The sequence below is a fragment of the Gymnoscopelus braueri genome (genome assembly GCF_963280865.1).
Source record: "Gymnoscopelus braueri genome assembly, chromosome: 20".
Lineage (NCBI taxonomy): Eukaryota > Metazoa > Chordata > Actinopteri > Myctophiformes > Myctophidae > Gymnoscopelus > Gymnoscopelus braueri.
In genome coordinates, this window is record NC_137622.1 from 45,789,551 (window position 1) to 45,813,276 (window position 23,726).

General features: G+C 39.9%; 1 protein-coding gene across 1 annotated transcript in view; it reads right to left on the reverse strand.

Annotated features, from left to right (window-relative positions):
• Positions 1-23,726, reverse strand: part of LOC308075999 (NACHT, LRR and PYD domains-containing protein 12-like) — an 85,578-nt gene that overhangs the window by 60,995 nt on the left and 857 nt on the right. The window contains exons 2-3 of the mRNA XM_080416050.1: positions 18,522-18,860; positions 17,306-17,581 (exon numbers count right to left, since the gene is read on the reverse strand). Coding sequence (XP_080272176.1) covers positions 17,306-17,581; positions 18,522-18,860 — 615 coding nt within the window. The remainder of the gene's footprint in view (positions 1-17,305; positions 17,582-18,521; positions 18,861-23,726) is intronic.

Genomic DNA, 23,726 nt, shown 5'->3' on the forward strand with positions numbered 1-23,726 from the left:
CACCAGCAGGTCTAATTTAGCAAAACACATTTTTGGAACAAAATGCCTCAAATCATGAATGCAGTGTCCGCTTTCACATTAGCCTATTATAGCGCCACCAGGAGGCCACGATAACCTATGTGACTTGTTCTATACTCTCTTTCTTGCCATTAAGGCTAAGGTATTTTTTTCCCCTCATACATTCAGTTTAAAATACCCAACAACAGGTTTGATAAGGACAGAGGAGGAGAGACGTGTTTCCAGTACAAAAATATGATTATTTTATTTAGGCTCAAGTGTGGTATGCTATGTCCAAAAAACACCTCCCGTAGGATTTTTGTCCAAACTATCAGAAATTGATGGGGTTCAAGTTGATTTATTACACTTTTGAAGCAGCCAGAAGAATATTTTTCTGACTTTCGGTTGGGGTCTTTCCTCAGCTGGGAAACACCAGACTGACCCCAGACTGACCCCTCATTGTTAGTATAGGAAATAAAACGTTGTGTGGAGACCATGTAAGACCACTTGTCTCTGCGCCATCTTGTTTTCACAGGATGAAGTGAAGTTGGCCGCTGTGCATGTCGCACCACCATCTTGTTTTGACAAGGTGAAGTTAACGGTTGTGTGTGTTGGTACATATGAAACTGCAGCTAACAGCTCTGTCTGCTGTGGTGTAGAGAACATCACGAGAGGAGAGGAAGTGGGCACAAAGAAGGCTGTAGATCATATTTAATACTGAGAAATGACAGATGTGAAACCTTCAACCTAACCACATCCCTATGCCTTGCAAACAACACCTGCCTCTCTGCAACCACCATCGAATCGAAAACATATTCAGTTCTGTCTGATGTAGAGCAAAGCTCGAGAGGACACTTGTCATGTAATTATTGGCAGAAATGTTCATTAATTGCAAAAATCCTTAAAACGAACACAACACATCACAATGCTGACTTGTGAGCTTGTAGATAGTTATTTTTGTGTGACATAATCGTATATGACTGAAGTATAAAATAGGGCTTAAGTGGTTAATATAAGCATCTAATCAATCTATTAGGATAGTATAGGATTATTATTGTTTGCCATACTTAGATCCAAAACTAAAGGTGACAGTGACAAAGTACTAACTTCGAGAGAGCTCGTGAGAAAGTGTCACATAGTCCACATAAAGTAAAATGGTAAATGGTAAATGGTTCATTTATATAGCGCTTCTATCCAAAGCGCTTTACATTGATTGTGCCATTAACCCATTCACACACACATTCATACACCGATGGCGGAGGAAACCATGCAAGGCACCAACCTGCTCATCGAGAGCAATTAGGGGTTCAGCGTCTTGCTCAAGGACACTTCCACACTAACTCTAGGGGAGCGCCCCAGCCCGGGATCGAACTGGGAAGTCGGAACCTTGCGGTTTTCCAGTTCACTCTACCTGGCCACTCTACCTAACCTGAGCCACTGCCGCCCTTTAAGTAATTTTTACTGGTATAATATACAGTTAGGTCCATGAGGAAAGCAAAGTCCAAGGCCAACCTGATGACAGGCAGTGGTCAACAAGCTTTAATCTGGGTCAAATCTTTATTTTGAGTAGTTCAAAATAAAAACATAGGATTGGGATCAGTTTGATCCCAAACAATCAGGATTACCTTGATTCCACATTTTGTGGATTACCTGAGCAAAATAGAATCAACACCGACACCGAGAATTCCCCGTCAAAAAGCTCATACTGTGGGAACCAACACACGGGCATCGATCAAGAGGACGTCCCACACCTACCTACGTGGATGTACTAAGGAAAGATGCGGGTGCAGAAAGCACAAAGGAGCTGGCCAGATGTATGGAGAACCGAGATGACTGGGGACGCCGATGGAGGGCTCGTCTGAGGACGACGTAGAGAGATGTTTCAATATAAATAAGCTTTGTAAGTTTGTAAATTGAAATGGTACATAATTTTTTGCCTTTTATGGTTGATTATTCATTTATTTTTGTCACATGTATACTTGCTGACCACTCCTTTGGGCCCTTCTTATCTTAAAGTCAGGCCAGTCCTTACTGCCGCAAACCTAGAAAAGGTCATCCATGCTTTAATCTCCTTTCTGCACTTTATTCGGGTATCAGAAAGCTAAATATTGCAATTGATACAAAACACTGCTCCTAGGCTTTTGACACACATACTATTTGACACACAAGAGAAGTGAACACATTACACCAGTCCTTGTTGCCCTTCATTGATTATATGTGAGTTTTAGTATTCATTTAATGTGTTTACTGCTTGTTTTTTTAAAGCCGTGACTTATATGTGTGATCCTTTAGCTCCCTATGAGCCTGGGCATTGCCTTAGATCATCCAGCAGTGATACAGGGCTTTAGCAATGCTGCTGTTGAACTCCCGGCCTGGGGATCTCAGGAAAACTCAGTATCCTCTTTTAAATGTCTTCTTAAAAGCTTTTTCTTAATTAATTAATTGTTGTCATTTATTTAGTCTTGATCTAGGATTCACTTTTTAACCATTTAACAAGAAGCTTTATGTTTTTCCACTCCAGCAATAACAGCTACAGCATGAGGAGGGCTGTGCATGTTGGTGAAACAGAAACTAACAGCTCTGTCTGCGGGTTGCATGAGGACAACACGAGAGGAGAAGACGTGGGCAGAGAGTGTCATGTCTCCCATGCACAGATAAATGGAAGATGTGCCAGTTTTGACCTAACCACAAACCTATGCCGTGCAAAGAACCCCCTGCCTCTTTGCATCCACCATCTCTGCATATCCTGCACGTGTACATATGCTGATGTTCTCTTTTTTTGGCTCTTTTTTGAATTCTCTCTCTTTATTTTTTTTCTTTTCTTCCCTGGTTTTTATTATTGTGGGATCGCTAATCTCACAATCTAGTGAATGGTAATGCCATTCTAGTGACGTCATATTACTGATGTCATTGTATTATGACCCTACTATAACACTACTACTCAATACCAGCTCAACATTCTTAGCAATCCCACACTGTTTCTTCAGGAACAGTACTTTCTAGTTATTGTCTCCGCCGGAGGTGGAGAGTATGTTTTCGTTCTGTCCCGCTTTGCCCCCCCCCCCCCCCCCCCCCCTAGCCAAGCTAACATTGGTCAAACTTCACATGACATGACACGTGACAATATGTTGTCACCAATGCTTTTGATTGGCTAGCGAGACGCATGATGAAATAAAATCCTATAAATAGGTGTGTCACTTCAAAAAGCCATTTATGTTTTTGAAGTGAGGTAAGACAGGATCAATCAGTCTTGATTGGAACAGTACCTTCCAGTACAAATCACCCGTCCGTGCGTGTGTGTGTCCCTCTGAGAACACCTAACGTTGGTCAAGTTTCACGTGACATCACAATATGTAATATAAATATATAAATAGCTTAGACAGGAACAGTACTTTCCGGTACAAACAGAGATCACAGCTGAGATCACACAATGCAACTAACTCCCATTACGCAAACTGAAGAAGCAGCAAATCATCGTCTGAAACCTGATGAAGAAGCAAAGGCGCAGAAGGCCAAAGCTAAGAAAGCATACTCATCTACAACAGTAACACAGAAGTAACACAGAAGAGGACTATAGAGTTGAATTGATCCCACAACAAGGCCGAAGTCTTAATACTGTAACAATTGGCCACCTTGATCAAATACATTATGTAGCACTAGAGAAAACTGACATAGATCAAACACACCAATCAACTGCTGAAACTGTTCAAGACAATGAAGATGAAGAAGACAGACAAGCATTTGAACAAACCAGTCAATTACGACCACTCCCATATGACACATTGCTTCAAGAATAACATTTTTTAGATGCAGACACTACATATTCAGTCGCCCCTGCAGAACACCAAAAACCACGCGCATTCTACCAAGACGACAAGTTTGAAGAGTTGGCAAACCCATCAAAGTACCCTTATGGCCGCGGTGGTTTAAAAACAGAAAGAGCAAAAAACATCACACACATCACCAACGCCTTTTGCATTGTGATGGCCGTTTTGCTAAAGACATAGACTATCTCCTGGCAGCTCAGTACATGGTGGAAGCACAACAAGTCAAAGATCAAATTCAGATATCCCTACGGCAAAGCCGTTTGATTAAAATAGCACGGGTCTGCTGGCGGAGACTTGTGCTCCGAGGAGCACATTTTCTAGTTATTATTGTCTCCGCCAGGCCGAAAGGCATGACGAGAGAGTATGTTTTGCACCCTGTCCGTCCGTGTGTCCTGTCCGTGTGCGAGCAGCTAATCTCCCGCACCGTTGGCCCGGTTGCTGCGAAACTGTGCACACACACTCACTGATGCCAAATCAGAACCTCTGCCCCACATTTTTCACATGGGCCTGTTATAGCGCCACCAGGAGGCAGATTTGTGCAAAACCCATTTTTGGTTATTACTCCCACAGCTTTTATCCAAACGTCATGCAAATCGGTACACATTGGCCCTCATTTATCAACGCGGTGCAGCCCAAATAATGGGCGTACGGCGAGATCACCGCACCTTTCGGCATTTATCAATATATCCTGACGTGGGCTTCATCCTACCGTAGGCTGAGATCTCACGTCTGGTAGAGACCAGTTGTTGACGTTGGCTGCACCCGTTTATTCCATTCTAGACCTGCGGAGCAGCATTGTCTGACTGTCTGACAGGTATCTGGACACATAATCCACTCCTAAATGTATATCTACACTAATAAATAATCCCTGTGAAAATATAACATTTTATAAAGTAATTTAAACAAACTGCTTTAACAGTCATTCAGTTGCATTGGCTATTTTAAAATAGCAGATCTGCAAGCTCAAAAACGGGTCGCATTGCAACGTGTTGTGAGCTTGTAGATCTGCTATTTTCAAAATATACAGCGCTTCTGGAGCGCATTTTCGGGACTCCCGACGATCTTTTCATGGACAGTGAGGTGTACAAACTTACAGTAGCTTGTCCTATGTTATGGAGTTATGTCATAGAGAGTTTTGATGACTATAACCTGGCTGGGTTAAGGATATAAACCTGACGCTCCAATCTCTTATTAACGTGGCAGCACGCACGTAATCACTGCCGCCCGTACGAGTCTCACGGGGAATATCCTACATGACTGCTTGTGCACTGCTCGGTATGGGTTAAATAAATTAATATACAAACGTATTCCATTCATGGCGATGTGATTGGTATCATAATATGTCATTCATGTAGGCTACAAGCCTACGTGACAAAGATTGTACCGCTACGGTACGGATTACATGAAAAACACAGCTGGGCGGGCGTGTGTGTGTGTGTGTGTGTGTGTGTGTGTGTGAGTGAGTGAGAGAGAGAGAGAGAGAGGGGCTTGTGCGTGTGCGTGTGTGGCAGGCGAGGCGATTGGGGGAAACTCTTATTGGCTTTTGATGTCTTTGGTTGTATTTTGGTTCTTCATGTCGTAAAATCGGGGCGTTTTGAGAATATTTAAGGGCGTGTTATTTAAATGACGCTCGTTTTCAGACGTGAGATTTATCAAAGCTCCGACCTGATGTACGCCAGGATTGGCTGTGTAGGATTCGTTGATAAATGTGACTTCGACGTTGGTGTACGGCCGAATATATGGAAAAATATAAGCCGGTTTATACGCTGCGTTGATAAATGAGGGCCAGTATCTCTACAGTCATGTGATCAACACGGTCTCATACTTCTCTTTTTTTTTATCTTTTGTCTTCAGTTTTCTCCCATAAAGTGAAAAAAAAGCTGTTTCATAAGCCTGTGCAGTACCATACTGTATGGTTTGTAATTGCAAAACAGACCTACAATTTACAATTTAGGCATTTAGCTACAATAAGTGTAGTGCCTCAGTAATAGGATTATAGGTCAACCAAGAACCTATCATCAGTCTACACAGTGCAATATAAAAAAAATTAATGATATGTACATTGAAACTATACAAACTACAGGAAATTACATTTTAACCTTTGCATAAGACTGCATGGTCGTCAAGGCTAGTACTACAGGCTAAAGTGGAGTCTGAGGTGATGTCTTCAGAAAATTGGTAGTGAGTCTACAGTTCTAACTGCAAAGGGGAGTTTGTTCCACATTTTGGAATACTGGGACTTATGGACCGTTGTCCCGGATGTTTTAGGGAAGGTTATGACAGTTTCCCTGTGTCCCCTACACCAGACATGCACACACATTTGCACCAAATGATGTTGCTATGTTTACAGTTTATAGATTAGACGCCTGTAGTTGCTGGAAGTACTGTATATCAAATTGTCCTTTGGGGCGGGCGTAGCTTAGTGGGTAGAGAGGCATTCTAGTGAGAGCATCAAACGGCACACATGAGTCAATACTAAATAAAATAATATGCAGAGAGTAAAATAAATAAGAATATGCAGAAAGTAAGATAAATAAGCACACACACACACACACACACACACACACACACACACACACACACACACTGTGTGTGTTCCACAGTTTGGAAGTCTGGGACATATGGAGCGTTGTCCTGGATGTTTTAGGGAAGGTTCTGACAGTTTCCCTGTGTCCCTTACATACACAGACATGCACACACATGATGTTGAGTTTACATGTTTACAGTTTACATGTGTGCCAAATGTCATGCCTGTATCCACCTCGTAATGATTTTTCACATAATTCCCCCTACTATCAGTTATCTTTATGCATTTGGAATCACACGCCGGTTTTAGTTTTAGTTGACAAAAATGTTGAAACTTAGGCCAAGGGATAGCCAACGAAATTAAATAAAATTGGACGTGGCCTATCCTACATTAAAATTGCCTAATGCGTACAGTGAATGGTGGGTCGACGTCACAAACGTAATATCCGGACTGGCGAGACGTATCATTGCACCCCCTTTCAGAGGACCCCAACAGGTGACCTCACCAACACATTATGGAAGGGACCGCAATGGAAACAAACTGTAAGCTTTTTTGTGTCATCCTTTTGATTATGGTGGCTCAGATGTATGTGTTACATGTGACATATGTTTTATTTCATGATCAATAAAGATATCAATCAATCAATCAATCAATCAATCAATCAATCAATCAATCAATCAATCAATCAATCAATCAAAGGGCTATGTGTGATCCTGAAGGAACATAGGGCTGAGGGAACATAGGGTCTAATTTGGGATTGGGGAACCTAGGGCTGAGGGAACATAGGGTCTAATTTGAGATGGGGGAACATCGGGCTAAGGGAACATAGGACCTAATTTGGATGAAAAAAATGTTTTAGGTAGGCTATTGAGGGAACATAGGGCTGAGGGAACATAAGGCTGAGGGAACATAGGCATGACCCCGCTTAGGTCTGGCAGAAGGGGTATAATGAAAATAAAAGTAAAATCATTCAAATTATTGAATGATTACAATTATAATGAGGATGGTAGGCTTTGCTACATGGTCAGTCTTCGAAGGGGGGGGGGACCACTCGTTTACGGTTTATTATGCCACCTAATAGCTTACATTTTGATTGATTCTCTGTGAGATTATCACAAATATATGCCAAATATAAGGTGTTCTTGACTCTTGGAGTTCCATTTTTTAACTATCCATTTGTTAAATTAGCCTTTCATTATGTTCTGGCCCGCCATCTAATGCTTTAGAAAAAAAACTTTCATGTTGGTGCACCCTTCATAGTTCTTAAATCCATGAATTTTGCAAAATGTTGCAAGGGAAGTCTGTCTGTGCCAGCCAGGATTATTTTTCGTCACACAATGGTTTCGAGTGGTTAACATTATACCACACGTAGCCTACCGCGAATGAGACGCCTTGTGAGCTTGTAGATCTGCTCTGACGCGGTGCACTGTGTGTGTGTGTGTGTGTGTGTGTGTGTGTGTGTGTGTGTGTGCGTGCGTGCGTGCGCAAGTGTGTGTGTGTTGCGAGGCGCAGCGCAGCGCTGCTCAGGAGCGCAGCTGGCTGTCTTTCCGACAGCCATAAAAAAATCACACCCAGTGTGAAGAGAGTGGTGCCTTTCATGAGTTCATTTCGTTAGTTACTTTTTACAGACTTTGATGACTTCAAAGTATTTTGACTCATTTTAAGTACTTTAAAATGTTTTTACAGATTTTTACGTGTTTTACTCATTTTAACATCTTTTAAGTATTTTTACTAATTTTAAGTATTTTTACTCATTTTAAGTATTTTTACTCATTGTAAGTATTTTTACTCAGTTTAGGAACTTTAAAGTATCTTTACTAATATTTAAGTATTTTTACTCATTTTAAGTATTTTTACTCATGTTAAGTATTTTTACTCAAAAGTGTGTGTGTGTGTGTGTGTGTGTGTGTGTGTGTGTGTGTGTGTGTGTGTGTGTGTATAATTAGTGTAACTGGTTGCATCTTTGTGTTGCAATCAGCCGCAGCTGTTGAGGCTGTGCTCAAACATACAGAGGGGCCGTGCTCATACGGACACACAGACACACAGACGGACACACAGACACACAGACAGACACACAGACAAAGTCACTCCTTGGAGTGGCTAGCACCACTCAAAAAACAGACATATGAAAATGATAGATTATAATGTGTAACTTTATTTAATATCAAAATAATATAGGCTACTGATATAATAATATCTTATATAATTATAATTATTAATAATTAATAAATATTATTTTTTAAATATATTTTTCTATTTATTATTGCTGTGTTTGGGCAAGCCTGAGAATCTGGATAGAATCTTGTAATGTGAGATGCCCCCGATTTTTTTTATCATGTAGTGTGTGCATGTTTAAGATAATCTGATAAGAGAATCTTTAAAGATTATCTTGTAGTGTGTGATGATACCCGATTTCAAAATCGTTTAAGACTGAAAAAGTCTTGTAGTGTAAGGCCAGCTTAACTCTCGGGGGTTCAGAAGCAATACAGTTAGCCTATAGCACATGGTTCACCCGATCACAATAATTGTTTAGGGATTGCTTGTGATTCATTTATGAAAAGACACAGATGGCGATGTTTACATAAACGCTTGATGCAGGCTAGAAACAAATGTGCATTACCTTGGATTCATTCAAAAATTGTTCTGGGAAAAACTGACATAGTATAGGCCTACTGCAGTAGCCTATATTTCAGCATGCAGGTGTCACAAAATTAAAATCTATTACGCTACATAGAGTAGGCTACAGGACCCTGCAAATATTAGTGTGATAGAAAACTTAGCTTTTTACATTAGCCAAAAATATCAGATCTACAAGATCCACTATATGCAAACAAGACACCTTCAAGATTTTGTGTGATTGTCATGTTAGGCTACAACGTCACATTATTAAGCATGATTCATCAGGATCGCTTTGCAGATCCACAAGCTCACACTGCAGCGCAGATTGAATATATTCGGGGCGCAACACCGTTGTCAGTGGTGTAAAGTAACTAAGTACATGTACTCAAGTACTGTACTTAGTACTGTACTTAGTACTACTCACTACATCCCAACGGCAAATATTGTACTTTTACTCCACTACAATTATTTGAAAACTTTAGTTACTAGTTACTTTGCTATTATCAATTATTATATTATAAAACATACATTAACCACTTTAGCCCTATTTTATAGGCCTAGGCTATTTGAAAATAGCCAATCTACAAGCTCACAATGCATCGCATTGCAACACATTGTGAGCTTGTAGATCTGCTATTTTCAAACATTTTAGTACTTTTACTTTTGGTACTTTAAGTACATTTTGATACTAATACTTTTGTGCTTTTACTCAAGTAAATTTTGAATTCTGGACTTTTATTTGTAACAGAGTATTTCTATATTGCAGTATTGATACTTTTACTTGGGTAAAATATCTGAGTACTTTTCCCACCATGCACTGACCGTTGTACGTCGAAGCATAAATTGGTCGTTACTGGATGGATTGCAGCTGCTACTTATGGAGAGAGACAGACTGCTTGAGATCGCTAAACATTAATCTGCTAGTTAACAAGAGAAATGACACTATCCAAAAGTATAAAGAGTATAAAAGATATGTATAAAAGATATGTGACAGTGCTGAAAACAGGGCATTTACAGATGAATATGGACACATTGGACAGCAATGGGTGCGTTTGGAAATTGTGCACCAGAGCGCACTCGCCTAGTTTGTAGGCCTATTGGCCAGTGCGCTCAGTGCTGTATTTCCGAACGCACTTCATGAGTTTCTTATACCTGGTGTCATCAATGCAAAGCAGTAAAATAAACAGAGACAGAGAGAGAGAGAGAGAGAGAGGAAGGGGGAGAGGGAGAGAGGGGGGGAGAGAGAGAGAGAGAGAGAGAGAGAGAGAGAGAGAGAGAGAGAGAGAGACGGGAGCGAACCAGATATTTAGAGCACCATTCGGTTTAGCTGAGGATTAGCCTCGATCTCCAGGCTTTTATAGTTTAGTTTCGCTAAAAAATAAAAGCCTGGCCCAGCGAGTCGGTGTACTCGGTATGAGGAAGTGTTTCATTCCCAACCAACCAGAGTGCAGTGGGCGTCGCTCGTAATGTTGTGTTAACGGGGCGGGGGTTGACGGACAGATCGGTGAACCAATGGGATCAGGCGCAATCTCTCGCCGGCTCTATACACCCGCCCCTCTATACACGAAATCAAGAGCGTTGGGGCAGTCTAGCTGAGGATAGACAATTCATATTTTTCTACGAAAACGTAGATAGATAGGCTACAGTGAGTGGCCTACAACACAAGGGACATTCAAATAAATAAAGTTGACGTGCAGTGAGCTATCTTTAGAGGCAGCTGTGCATAATTGACAGTGGCGTAAAGTAACTAAGTATATGTACTCAAGTACTGTACTTAAATACAATTTTGAGGTATTTTTATTGGCCATTTGAAAATAGCAGATCTACAAGCTCACAATCTGCTATTTTAAAAGGATTATATAGGCTATATATATATAGAGAGAGAGAGAGAGAGAGAGAGGGAGAGGGAGCTTTTTCTTTCTTCCTTTTTTTCCATGTGTTGCCCCGCTTCGCCCGCACCCACGTTAATTGCGTTTGAAATCATGACCCGTCCACCCACGGGCTATTGGTGCACCCCCGTCGGAACAGTGGACCCCGGCCGTCGGAACACCGGCCCGTCGGACCACTGGACCCCGGTCCGGTCGTCGGAACATCGACCCGTCGGACCACCGGACCCCGGTCGTCGGAACATCGACCCGTCGGACCACCGGACCCCGGTCGTCGGAAAATCGACCCGTCGGACCACCGGACCCCGGTCGTCGGAACATCGACCCGTCGGAACAATGGGCCGTCAGCATATTGACGCGGGACCCCATCACATGTGGGGTTCCTCAGGGTTCGATTTTGGGCCTAAAACTGTTCATACTTTATATAAATGACATCTGCAAAGAATCAAATATTTAAAAATGCGTTTTATTTGCTGACGTTACTAATATTTTCTGCTGGGGACAATCTGCAGCTGCTCTAATTATGTGTGTTGCGACTCGCGATTATTTTATACAGACATCAGACTACAGAATACTGCATTCTCTCCAATCCATTCAGCATTAACAAAAGCAGGGGCCAATCATCAAATATCTGATCTTGATCAGATCTAGATGCTATTAAAATGAAGAGGAGCTGAGGAGGCATCAGAAATCAGGAGATTCAAGGCAGTGCATTTTATCCCACAAATCATTTGACTGATAAGACTATATGCCCATGTATTCCATGAATTAAACACAATTAAAACATCGCTCCCTTGGGTCCTCGGCAATTATGCATCCCGAGTTTATAGTTGAACGGAACTCAATCAAGACGGGAGTTACGGGACTGGCACGAGCGCACACGCGCACACACACGCTCACATACACATATATTCCGCGCATTTATAGATAGATAAAAAAATTGCTTATATAAAATAAAGAATGTAGGTCCATGTAAACGCAGCTACTGTTTCCCCATTCTAGTGAATGAGGAAGCCTAGAGGACGGAGCCAAAGAGTACACTGTCCGTATACACTGATCACATGACCCAACAATCAATTCTCCAGTTCTAGGCAACACTGAAGGGGGGGGGCTTTGTTCTTATTTCCACACAACAGCTCTAAAATGAGTGGTATTCCCCTTTAAGTCCGGCCAAAAACCCATTTGAGTTAATAGAGAGTTATTGCTTCTGCAGCCAGCAGGAGGGAAATCATGGGGGAATTCGCAAAACTAGCGGCCATTCATATGAAATGTCAATTCGTATATGTCTCAATAACAGACCTCTGTCTAATCAAAGACTCAGAGCACCTGCTGCGCTGCTTGATTATAATGCTTTATCTAACATGACAGCCATGTAAACAAACACACCATGTCATTTACAACTACATTACAACGTTGCTCTCAAGAATGTTTTTGAAAACATATGAAGCGAGAAATAGACGATGCAGTAACCGAGAATGTATTCTATTTGATCAACACTTCCTTGTTTTCCGAGGCGACCGTGTTGCACTGGAAGGACGGCCGCACCTGGCATACATTTATGGAATACTTTCATTGCCGTAAGCAATTAAATACTTTCTTTTGTTGTTACTTTTGGGTCAATTTATTTATTTATTTATTAAGTAGCCGTGTAATAAGCGGGATAATTGACAGCGAGGCGGTCATTGTTGAGAAATAAACCCAGACAGGATGATCACTTCGCCTCTGGGTTTAATCATCCTGAATCCTGGATTATATTGTTAAACTATATTTTCTGGATTTAATGTAGGGGTAGTGGGGATTAGGTCCGTTTACATAATCACTAGAGGGAGATGCCATTAATGATAGTAGTAGCTATAGTTAAAGGTAAGGTAAGCAGGGTTTCCGCCAGACCAAATTTTGCCTCGGGGGTGCGCACTGCGCAGAGGCAAAAATGTCCAGCACCGAGGCTAGACCATAGTGCCAGACGTCAGAAAGATAGGCTACCACCACAATAAAAAAATTTTTTCCATCATGTATGTGACACCATCTCATCACACACGTCCAGTGCTCCCTCACAGGAGAGTGTGCTGCGTGCAGCGTGGCTTTAAAGTCAATATCACATCATTATGAACATGCAAGCTTTTAACCACGTCGCTAAATGGAACAATATACTGTAGATAGACACTACCACGCACCCTCCATGTAGGTTTCAGCTAAAGGCAGCCAGTGCCAGGCAGCTCACGTCTCTAGTGTTTAATAGCTTGTTTCAAGCCTTCTTTACCCGCAAGTCGTAGAAAACACCTTAAAAAAAAACTATTTAACTCCAGCACAGGTGGGCGTGTGCATGAGACGAGCACGACTGCATCCGCGTGTTAGTTTCACGGGAGTTTGTCTCGCGGCTCACTGATCTGCCTCTCACTGCAATGAATTACTAAACATAAATAACGATGATGTCACTGGTAGGCAGGTTTGTGAACTGTCCAAACCCTCCTCTGAGACACAGAGTGAGTAACAGAAATAGTACCATATTATAATGAGCATTAGTGAGGATCAATAATATGAATATAGGTTGAAAATGGGCGAAGTGGTCCTTATACGTCTATGAACGTATGTCTATCTGCTGTATGACGGTGACATCACACACAGTGTCCTTGGATGTTTCAGTGTGTTTGTGTCTGTGTCGATTCCAACAGTAACATTATAATGTTGCTAAAGAACGATCAGAAGGCTAAAATACAGGGTAGCAGTCATGTGGTTAATACGTTATCAAGACATTCATGAACAGCTTCCACCTGGCTGCCGTCAGACTGTCTGATGACAGGCGGTGTTGTCAGGCTGGTCTCAGACCTTTGCCCTCCCTTTAACCTACCTGTGGATTATACCAGGGACAAGGGACTTGATTTTTTTCCTTTGCTCTTCCTCATGGACTCATTTTGCATCTTAATCCCATGTACAACCCACTGACTTTTTATTGTGCTTTTTGTTCTCACACCTTAAAGTTATACTAGGTAACTTTTTCAACAAAACTAAAGTTAAATTGTATATCTTTTGTGAGTGGCAAATGTTTCCATTCCATGAATTTCACCCCCGAAAGCCTTTTCTATTATAATTTCTATTGAAAAGGAGGCTCGGTGAGCCATTCCCGCGAAAATGACCGGCCGGAAAACGGAAAAGGAAATGCACCGGTTTCCTGTTTGGCCAGGAACTACGGCACCGGTTTCCTGTTTGGCCAGGAACTACCGCGCTAATAACAAAAAGGAATCTCACGCTGTTTTTAAGAGATTGTTGGATTTGAAGATCGAAAAACAACAGAAAAAGAAAACACAGCTCACGGTAACTAAAGCTCCACTGGCTAAGAGAAACGATCCACAGATAGTATAAAACAATTAAAAGAACGCTTATTGAAACGCTTCCGTCTTCCGGTGAAAACAAATGGAATTCTGGGTAATAAACGAACGGCCTGCAGTGACGGTAATGACCAGCAGAGGCTGCTAAAAATCGTTATTTGTGGACCTGTATTGTACTACTTGTTTTCTTTGATTTTTTTGTACATTTTTTCCCCATGCTTTTTTCTTTTTTTGAACATAGTGTTATTCTTCTCTGTATTTTTATGTTGATATTTGAACTGTTTGGTTGCTACCAGGCATGCAATGCTCATTTGGTATGTTCTTGCACTCTATTTCAATGACGTGACGCGCACGTCGCTTAACACCTACACTGCAAGTCACACAATGGACAATTGATATGCATCTAGGCTTATTCCTGTGTTAATTCGCTAGGTGTGAGTCGGTAGCCTTTGAAAACTTTGTTGAGGTGCGAATTTAAAGTAGTTTTAAATCTATGCGTGTGCCTGCGTGTGCTCCTGGTCAAATAGGTTCCGGCACGGCGTGCAAGGCCGTCCAGTGAGCATTGCACCCCTGGTTGCTACTATATATGTCTATGAAATTAATACCAAGGACCCCAACGGAAACAAGTCCGCAAGGACTTTTTTGGACTGACCTTTTAATAATTTTTATCCCTTGATTTTTGTAACCCTTTTTTTTCACCCGGTGCCAATTTGCTAAGTGATCCTGGGCACTACACTCCCCCCACCAGCCTAGGGAGGCCAGGGCCGAGCTCATGCCTCCTTCAATGCATGAGAGCCAACTGACCTTCTTGTCACCTGACAGGGGAGAGTTTCCCTGGTTGGACGTAGCGCGTGGAAGGAACACGTTATTCCAACCAGTTCCCTTCCCCTCCATCAGGCGCCCCGGCTGTCATGGGGGAGGCAGTATAGTGACCAGGATTACTACATTTTTGTGAGGGTATTAACACCCGCTAGGAGACACGGGGAGAACATGTAAACTCCACACAGAGTAGGCCCTTTCACCAACCCCACCTAGGGTATGGGCGCTGATGACGCGGAGGAGAAGACACGCCCCCAGCGCCCACAGCGTCCCCGGCGGGAATCGAACCCAGGACCTTCTAGCTGTGAGGCGACAGCTCTACCGACTGCGCCACCGTGCCCCTTGGACTGACCTTTTAGACAAAAGTATTATAAATGTAATTGTGATGTTTTACATTCTATTTGCCAATTTCAATGATTGAGCTCTTTTCCCCCTTGCAAAATAACAATATGATAGAACTATCTATGATTATATGATAATATGATAGAACTATGCACAAAAACGAATTTCACCCACTTTTTTACTTCTGTAAACATGTGATGTGACAGTAAAGCTTCTGAAGACGTTTGTTTGTTTGTTTGTTTTCTAGTCTAGGCCAGCAGTGCTCAAAAGAACCAAATGGACCCTTAAAGGTCTGTAACTCTGGAAGTGTATAAATGTAACCATATGGACCCCTAGTGGTCTATTTGGTTACATTTATACACTGTCAGAGTTATTATACTACATTATCAGCATGACTGACTATGTCATCGTTCTCAAAAGGACCAAATGGACCCCTACAGGTCTTCAACTCTGAGAGTGTATAAATGTAACACGTGGATAAAGTATAAATGGACCCGTAATGGTCCATTTGGTTACATTTATACACTCTAAGAGTTACAAGGTTATGGGGGTCCGTAGGTCTAATCTAATGCATATAGGCTACAAAACGGAGGGTCCTTGAAATTGCTAAAGTTTGAAAACCACTGGTCTCTCTAGGCTATTGAGTAGTATGGTAGTATGTTAATGAAAATTATGTGTTGTAACGTTTCTTCAAGTTCTAGAGTTGACAGCTTACTGAAAGGTGACAATGGGGGGGGGGGGGGGGGGTTAGAGGCGTGGTTGGAGTTGAATAAATTACCCAAATTACCCAGTTAATTAAATATACCTGGTTCTCACCTTAGCACCTCCCACCTGAACCAGTCCCTCCGCCTCCTCCTACAAGACCACCCACCTGTCCTAGTCCCTCCTCCTCCTCATGCCCACACCTGTTGTGTTATGATAATGAGGGGGAGGGTATATTTCTACTGTGTCATTAAAGCACTGTTTTTCTATTGTCACGTTTGACCCTCAAGGTTTCAGCCTCCAGGAAGAAACTCAAAATAGTCAGAGAAGACACAATCTGGGAACCCATCGCCAACTGAAAATGAAAAACAGCGCCCTCTGCTGTTTGTTCTATGTCTGTTGGCTCTGGGCGGACGATAACGTAACACCAGAGCACAAGGAAACCGGTGTTTGTGATGCGCCTTCAGCGCATCACTTCCGGTTGGTGCGACTATGTTTTCATTCCCACTAACAATATTTCTACACGGAACACTAACACCACTTCTCCCAGAGAACATGGATGGTTTTGGTTATAAGCCCACTTGTTTCTATGATGAAAGAGCAAGTTAAAATGTGAATAAATTTCCGTGGTTTTGTCTGCTCCGCGGACGCTATTGTTAAATTAGTTTCGGTTTGTTTCGAGGGGGAAAGATCGACGGACATGTGAATCCCGCCCACTACATGTGATTGGGTAAAGCGCGGCCTACTTCCTGATCTGAATGCGCACTCGTTATGACGAACCTCCCCGACAGATTCCAACGCAGAGCAGAATCTGTTCTTGAGAGATTAGAGAAGACATAAAACACCATAAAAACACCACCAGGGGGCTTAATGAAGTTCTATCAACCTCATAGATACATGAACAGAAAAAGTGCAAAACCATGGCAACACCTCTTCTTTATTATAGCTTGTAGATAAGCTATTTTCACTATTTTGGCCGCCGTGAAATTCCTGCCCTACTCCCAACGGATTGTACCTGGTCACATAAGATGCTACAGCAGTGTTACAGCAGTGTCTAACAATTCAAATGGCCATAACTCGGTGACCATTGCTCTGATCAGCGCAATATAGGACTGGATTTTCGGGCAAACAATACTAATATTGTGCTGCATTAATGTAGATATTGTCACATGGAGTGGTGAGAACCCAAACACAGGACAGCCAGGCAGGTGTTTATAGACGTTCCTCAAGGTGTTAAAGATTAATGTAAAAATGAATTACCTTGGATGTAACGGTGTGTCTCAACAGTGTGTTTGAAGCGTGGCAGGTGAACTCTACAGGTCACCTGACCTGCTTGTCTCACTGTCACGTTGCTCTGGATTTCATAACAGTGTGGAGAAGGTGTGTCTGTCACTGAGGGTCCAGCAGGGAGGAGGGTTCCATCACCGTCCAGCCAAGACATCTCAGGTTGTGGATACCAGCACCCAGAGTCACATGACAAAGATACACCACCGTCTGTTGGTCCATTTGAAGAGATCACTGGCTGAGACCCTGACCCTGCAAAAACACATAGACATGATTATCTATCTATCTATCTATCTATCTATCTATCTATCTATCTATCTATCTATCTATCTATCTATCTATCTATCTATCTATCTACTGTATATATATATAGAACAAAAAAGGACTCCTGCACATCCCAAAAAAAACATAGGAGGTGCAAGTCTAGGCAGCAGGCATATAAAGTGTAAAAAAGGATGGACCTTCCATAAGGAAAGGACTGCACACTCCAGAGAACAGAGATGGACAACTTACTACTGCTTTAAGTGATTTATTAGAACACGGGAGACCCGGGTTCAAACCCAGGGTATTAGACGTGCATGTGTGAATGTGAGAGTGAATGGGATGAATGTCTGTGATCTATATTTCTTAACTGCTGTACTGTCATTGGCAACTGAATTTCCCAAGCGGGATCAATAAATGTTATCTTATATATATATATATATATATATATATATATATATATATATATATATATATATATATATATATATATATATATATAGTATGTAGCCAATTATTTGTTCTCCCCAATTTAGTCATTATGCCAATAAATTCCTCCTCACACACATTTCTGTGTTGTCACTGCTGTTGTATCCTACTGACTCCAGTGAGGAGCCCCCACCAGGAGGACATTTGTCCTACTCCTCCTGCCCAATACTCCCTTCTGACAGGCTCCACCCACAGCCCATAGGAGTACATGCAATGACCAATATCACCCTCCTCCTCCCCGCCCAGCTTTCCTCCCCCGAAAATGGGTCAATTGTGTTCATGTAGACCCCCGACAAAGCCAGGCGCTTATATTATATTATCGTAAAGCGCTTTGGATAAAGGTGCTGTATAAATGCACCATTTATTTTCATGGACCCCCAAGCTCCCAAAAAACAGGCAGTTATCCTGTTTCCCCATCCATGTTTTGACTATTAAATCTTACCAACAAGGAGCTGGATGTCACTGCTGCTGCTCAGGGCTGGAACAAAACACTGGAACGTCGCCTCGTCTGAAAGCTTCACCCTGTACAGCTTCAGTGAGATGTCACCATGAGATAACTCCTCATAAAACAGGAATGTCCTCCGCTTGTACAATGGGTTCGTATCGGTTATATCGCGTCCATCTTGGCGAACGTGCACGTATGGTGGCTCCAGGTCAGCTCTGGACCAGTCCACCGTCATGCCAGCTGCATCGAGAGGAGGTTCAATGTGACATGGAAGGATCACATCATCTCCCACTATGGCCAGCACAGGCTGAGTGGACCCAATCACCTGATGTTCTCCTTAAAATAAAACATAATTACTTTAGTGTAGAGATATTAATCATTATCATGTATTGGTTGGTCCGAGACAGACAGACAGACAGACAGACAGACAGACAGACAGACAGACAGACAGACAGACAGACAGACAGACAGACAGACAGACACCCAGGTTGGGTGGGTGTCTACCTCCTTTTCAGAAGAGGTCCCTGGTTGTGTGGTTATAAGTATGTCCTCATCATACTCAGGGAATGGTTAAATCTCTGTCTAATTATCAAATTTGAATGGGGAAAAATATGAATTAAACAACATTTAGATATTAACAATTTTTTTAATCATTTTGTACAAACTGACCAATAGATTATTTTCTTTAAGAAAGAAGACCTGCTGACTTGGCCGTGTTGCTGTTTTCCTTTTCTGGCATTCTCTGTGATAACATAATAAAAGGTGTTTTCCTTTTCTGGCATTCTCTGTGATAACATAATAAAATGTGTTTTCCTTTTCTGACATTCTCTGTGATAACATAATAAAATGTGTTTTCCTTTTCTGATATTCTCTGTGATAACATAATAAAATGTGTTTTCCTTTTCTGACATTCTCTGTGATAACATAATAAAATGTGTTTTCCTTTTCTGACATTCTCTGTGATAACATAATAAAATGTGTTTTCCTTTTCTGACATTCTCTGTGATAACATAATAAAATGTGTTTTCCTTTTCTGACATTCTCTGTGATAACATAATAAAATGTGTTTTCCTTTTCTGACATTCTCTGTGATAACATAATAAAATGTGTTTTCCTTTTCTGACATTCTCTGTGATAACATAATAAAATGTGTTTTCCTTTTCTGACATTCTCTGTGATAACATAATAAAATGTGTTTTCCTTTTCTGACATTCTCTGTGATAACATAATAAAATGTGTTTTCCTTTTCTGACATTCTCTGTGATAACATAATAAAAGATGTTTTCCTTTTCTGGCATTCTCTGTGATAACATAATAAAATGTGTTTTCCTTTTCTGACATTCTCTGTGATAACATAATAAAATGTGTTTTCCTTTTCTGACATTCTCTGTGATAACATAATAAAATGTGTTTTCCTTTTCTGACATTCTCTGTGATAACATAATAAAATGTGTTTTCCTTTTCTGACATTCTCTGTGATAACATAATAAAATGTGTTTTCCTTTTCTGACATTCTCTGTGATAACATAATAAAATGTGTTTTCCTTTTCTGACATTCTCTGTGATAACATAATAAAAGGTGTTTTCCTTTTCTGACATTCTCTGTGATAACATAATAAAAGATGTTTTCCTTTTCTGACATTCTCTGTGATAACATAATAAAAGATGTTTTCCTTTTCTGACATTCTCTGTGATAACATAATAAAAGATGTTTTCCTTTTCTGACATTCTCTGTGATAACATAATAAAATGTGTTTTCCTTTTCTGACATTCTCTGTGATAACATAATAAAATGTGTTTTCCTTTTCTGACATTCTCTGTGATAACATAATAAAATGTGTTTTCCTTTTCTGACATTCTCTGTGATAACATAATAAAATGTGTTTTCCTTTTCTGACATTCTCTGTGATAACATAATAAAATGTGTTTTCCTTTTCTGACATTCTCTGTGATAACATAATAAAAGATGTTTTCCTTTTCTGACATTCTCTGTGATAACATAATAAAAGATGTTTTCCTTTTCTGACATTCTCTGTGATAACATAATAAAAGATGTTTTCCTTTTCTGACATTCTCTGTGATAACATAATAAAATGTGTTTTCCTTTTCTGACATTCTCTGTGATAACATAATAAAATGTGTTTTCCTTTTCTGACATTCTCTGTGATAACATAATAAAATGTGTTTTCCTTTTCTGACATTCTCTGTGATAACATAATAAAATGTGTTTTCCTTTTCTGACATTCTCTGTGATAACATAATAAAATGTGTTTTCCTTTTCTGACATTCTCTGTGATAACATAATAAAATGTGTTTTCCTTTTCTGACATTCTCTGTGATAACATAATAAAATGTGTTTTCCTTTTCTGACATTCTCTGTGATAACATAATAAAATGTGTTTTCCTTTTCTGACATTCTCTGTGATAACATAATAAAATGTGTTTTCCTTTTCTGACATTCTCTGTGATAACATAATAAAATGTGTTTTCCTTTTCTGACATTCTCTGTGATAACATAATAAAATGTGTTTTCCTTTTCTGACATTCTCTGTGATAACATAATAAAATGTGTTTTCCTTTTCTGACATTCTCTGTGATAACATAATAAAATGTGTTTTCCTCTCTGACATTCTCTGTGATAACATAATAAAATGTGTTTTCCTTTTCTGACATTCTCTGTGATAACATAATAAAATGTGTTTTCCTTTTCTGACATTCTCTGTGATAACATAATAAAATGTGTTTTCCTTTTCTGACATTCTCTGTGATAACATAATAAAATGTGTTTTCCTTTTCTGACATTCTCTGTGATAACATAATAAAATGTGTTTTCCTTTTCTGACATTCTCTGTGATAACATAATAAAATGTGTTTTCCTTTTCTGACATTCTCTGTGATAACATAATAAAATGTGTTTTCCTTTTCTGACATTCTCTGTGATAACATAATAAAATGTGTTTTCCTTTTCTGGCATTCTCTGTGATAACATAATAAAAGATGTTTTCCTTTTCTGACATTCTCTGTGATAACATAATAAAATGTGTTTTCCTTTTCTGACATTCTCTGTGATAACATAATAAAATGTGTTTTCCTTTTCTGACATTCTCTGTGATAACATAATAAAATGTGTTTTCCTTTTCTGACATTCTCTGTGATAACATAATAAAATGTGTTTTCCTTTTCTGACATTCTCTGTAATAACATAATAAAATGTGTTTTCCTTTTCTGACATTCTCTGTGATAACATAATAAAATGTGTTTTCCTTTTCTGACATTCTCTGTGATAACATAATAAAATGTGTTTTCCTTTTCTGACATTCTCTGTGATAACATAATAAAATGTGTTTTCCTTTTCTGACATTCTCTGTGATAACATAATAAAATGTGTTTTCCTTTTCTGACATTCTCTGTGATAACATAATAAAATGTGTTTTCCTTTTCTGACATTCTCTGTGATAACATAATAAAATGTGTTTTCCTTTTCTGACATTCTCTGTGATAACATAATAAAATGTGTTTTCCTTTTCTGACATTCTCTGTGATAACATAATAAAATGTGTTTTCCTTTTCTGACATTCTCTGTGATAACATAATAAAATGTGTTTTCCTTTTCTGACATTCTCTGTGATAACATAATAAAATGTGTTTTCCTTTTCTGACATTCTCTGTAATAACATAATAAAATGTGTTTTCCTTTTCTGACATTCTCTGTGATAACATAATAAAATGTGTTTTCCTTTTCTGACATTCTCTGTGATAACATAATAAAATGTGTTTTCCTTTTCTGACATTCTCTGTGATAACATAATAAAATGTGTTTTCCTTTTCTGACATTCTCTGTGATAACATAATAAAATGTGTTTTCCTTTTCTGACATTCTCTGTGATAACATAATAAAATGTGTTTTCCTTTTCTGACATTCTCTGTGATAACATAATAAAATGTGTTTTCCTTTTCTGACATTCTCTGTGATAACATAATAAAATGTGTTTTCCTTTTCTGACATTCTCTGTGATAACATAATAAAATGTGTTTTCCTTTTCTGACATTCTCTGTGATAACATAATAAAATGTGTTTTCCTTTTCTGACATTCTCTGTAATAACATAATAAAATGTGTTTTCCTTTTCTGACATTCTCTGTGATAACATAATAAAATGTGTTTTCCTTTTCTGACATTCTCTGTGATAACATAATAAAATGTGTTTTCCTTTTCTGGCATTCTCTGTAATAACATAATAAAATGTGTTTTCCTTTTCTGACATTCTCTGTGATAACATAATAAAATGTGTTTTCCTTTTCTGACATTCTCTGTGATAACATAATAAAATGTGTTTTCCTTTTCTGGCATTCTCTGTGATAACATAATAAAATGTGTTTTCCTTTTCTGACATTCTCTGTGATAACATAATAAAAGATGTTTTCCTTTTCTGGCATTCTCTGTAATAACATGCTTAGGGTTAGGGTTGGTTAGAGTTAGCTTGTAGATCTGCTATTTTCAAACAGCCGATGTATATAGGGTTAAAATTACCCTTTTGATGCTATATCAACTCATTTTGCTGGGGACCCTCTGGAACCCCCTCATGGACCCATGGGGGTTCCTGACCCCACTTAGATAACAAGTGCTGTACAGTAGCCTACTGTATAATGTAGACTCTTATGAGACTCTACATTAGCTGACAGGGTTAAATACCCTGTAACCCTGGCAACCTTGGCCTTCACCATGCCCTGCAGTGACGTCATAAAATGAGAAACAACATGGCTCATATGACTATTACACATAGTTATTATTATATATCGGACTGACTACTATTGCCTACTATATTCAGTATTTCCCCTATATGTATTTAACCTTGTTTTTGACCGCCACAGCTTGATTTTTATGAAAATGATATATTTTTATATGCGACGCGCAGTGAGCTTGTAGGTGCGTCACACCGTCGTGCGACAAAGTATGAATTGGGCCACCCGTGTTCTCGTGATCTCCTGTGAAACAGCTTCCTCCCCTAGGGTAACAGCTTTCTATGGGTCACAAAGGTTTCAGTAACGTAGGCCATCGTAACCACTCGTTGGAAAGTACTTTGTTCTGTTTTAGCGTTTTCAAGATGATTTCAAGTTCTTGAGCTAGAGAAAACCTAGCTGCAGAAAGTTTATAAACCGACCGACGCTGAGTCGGTCCACTGATCATGTTCAACCCAGATTT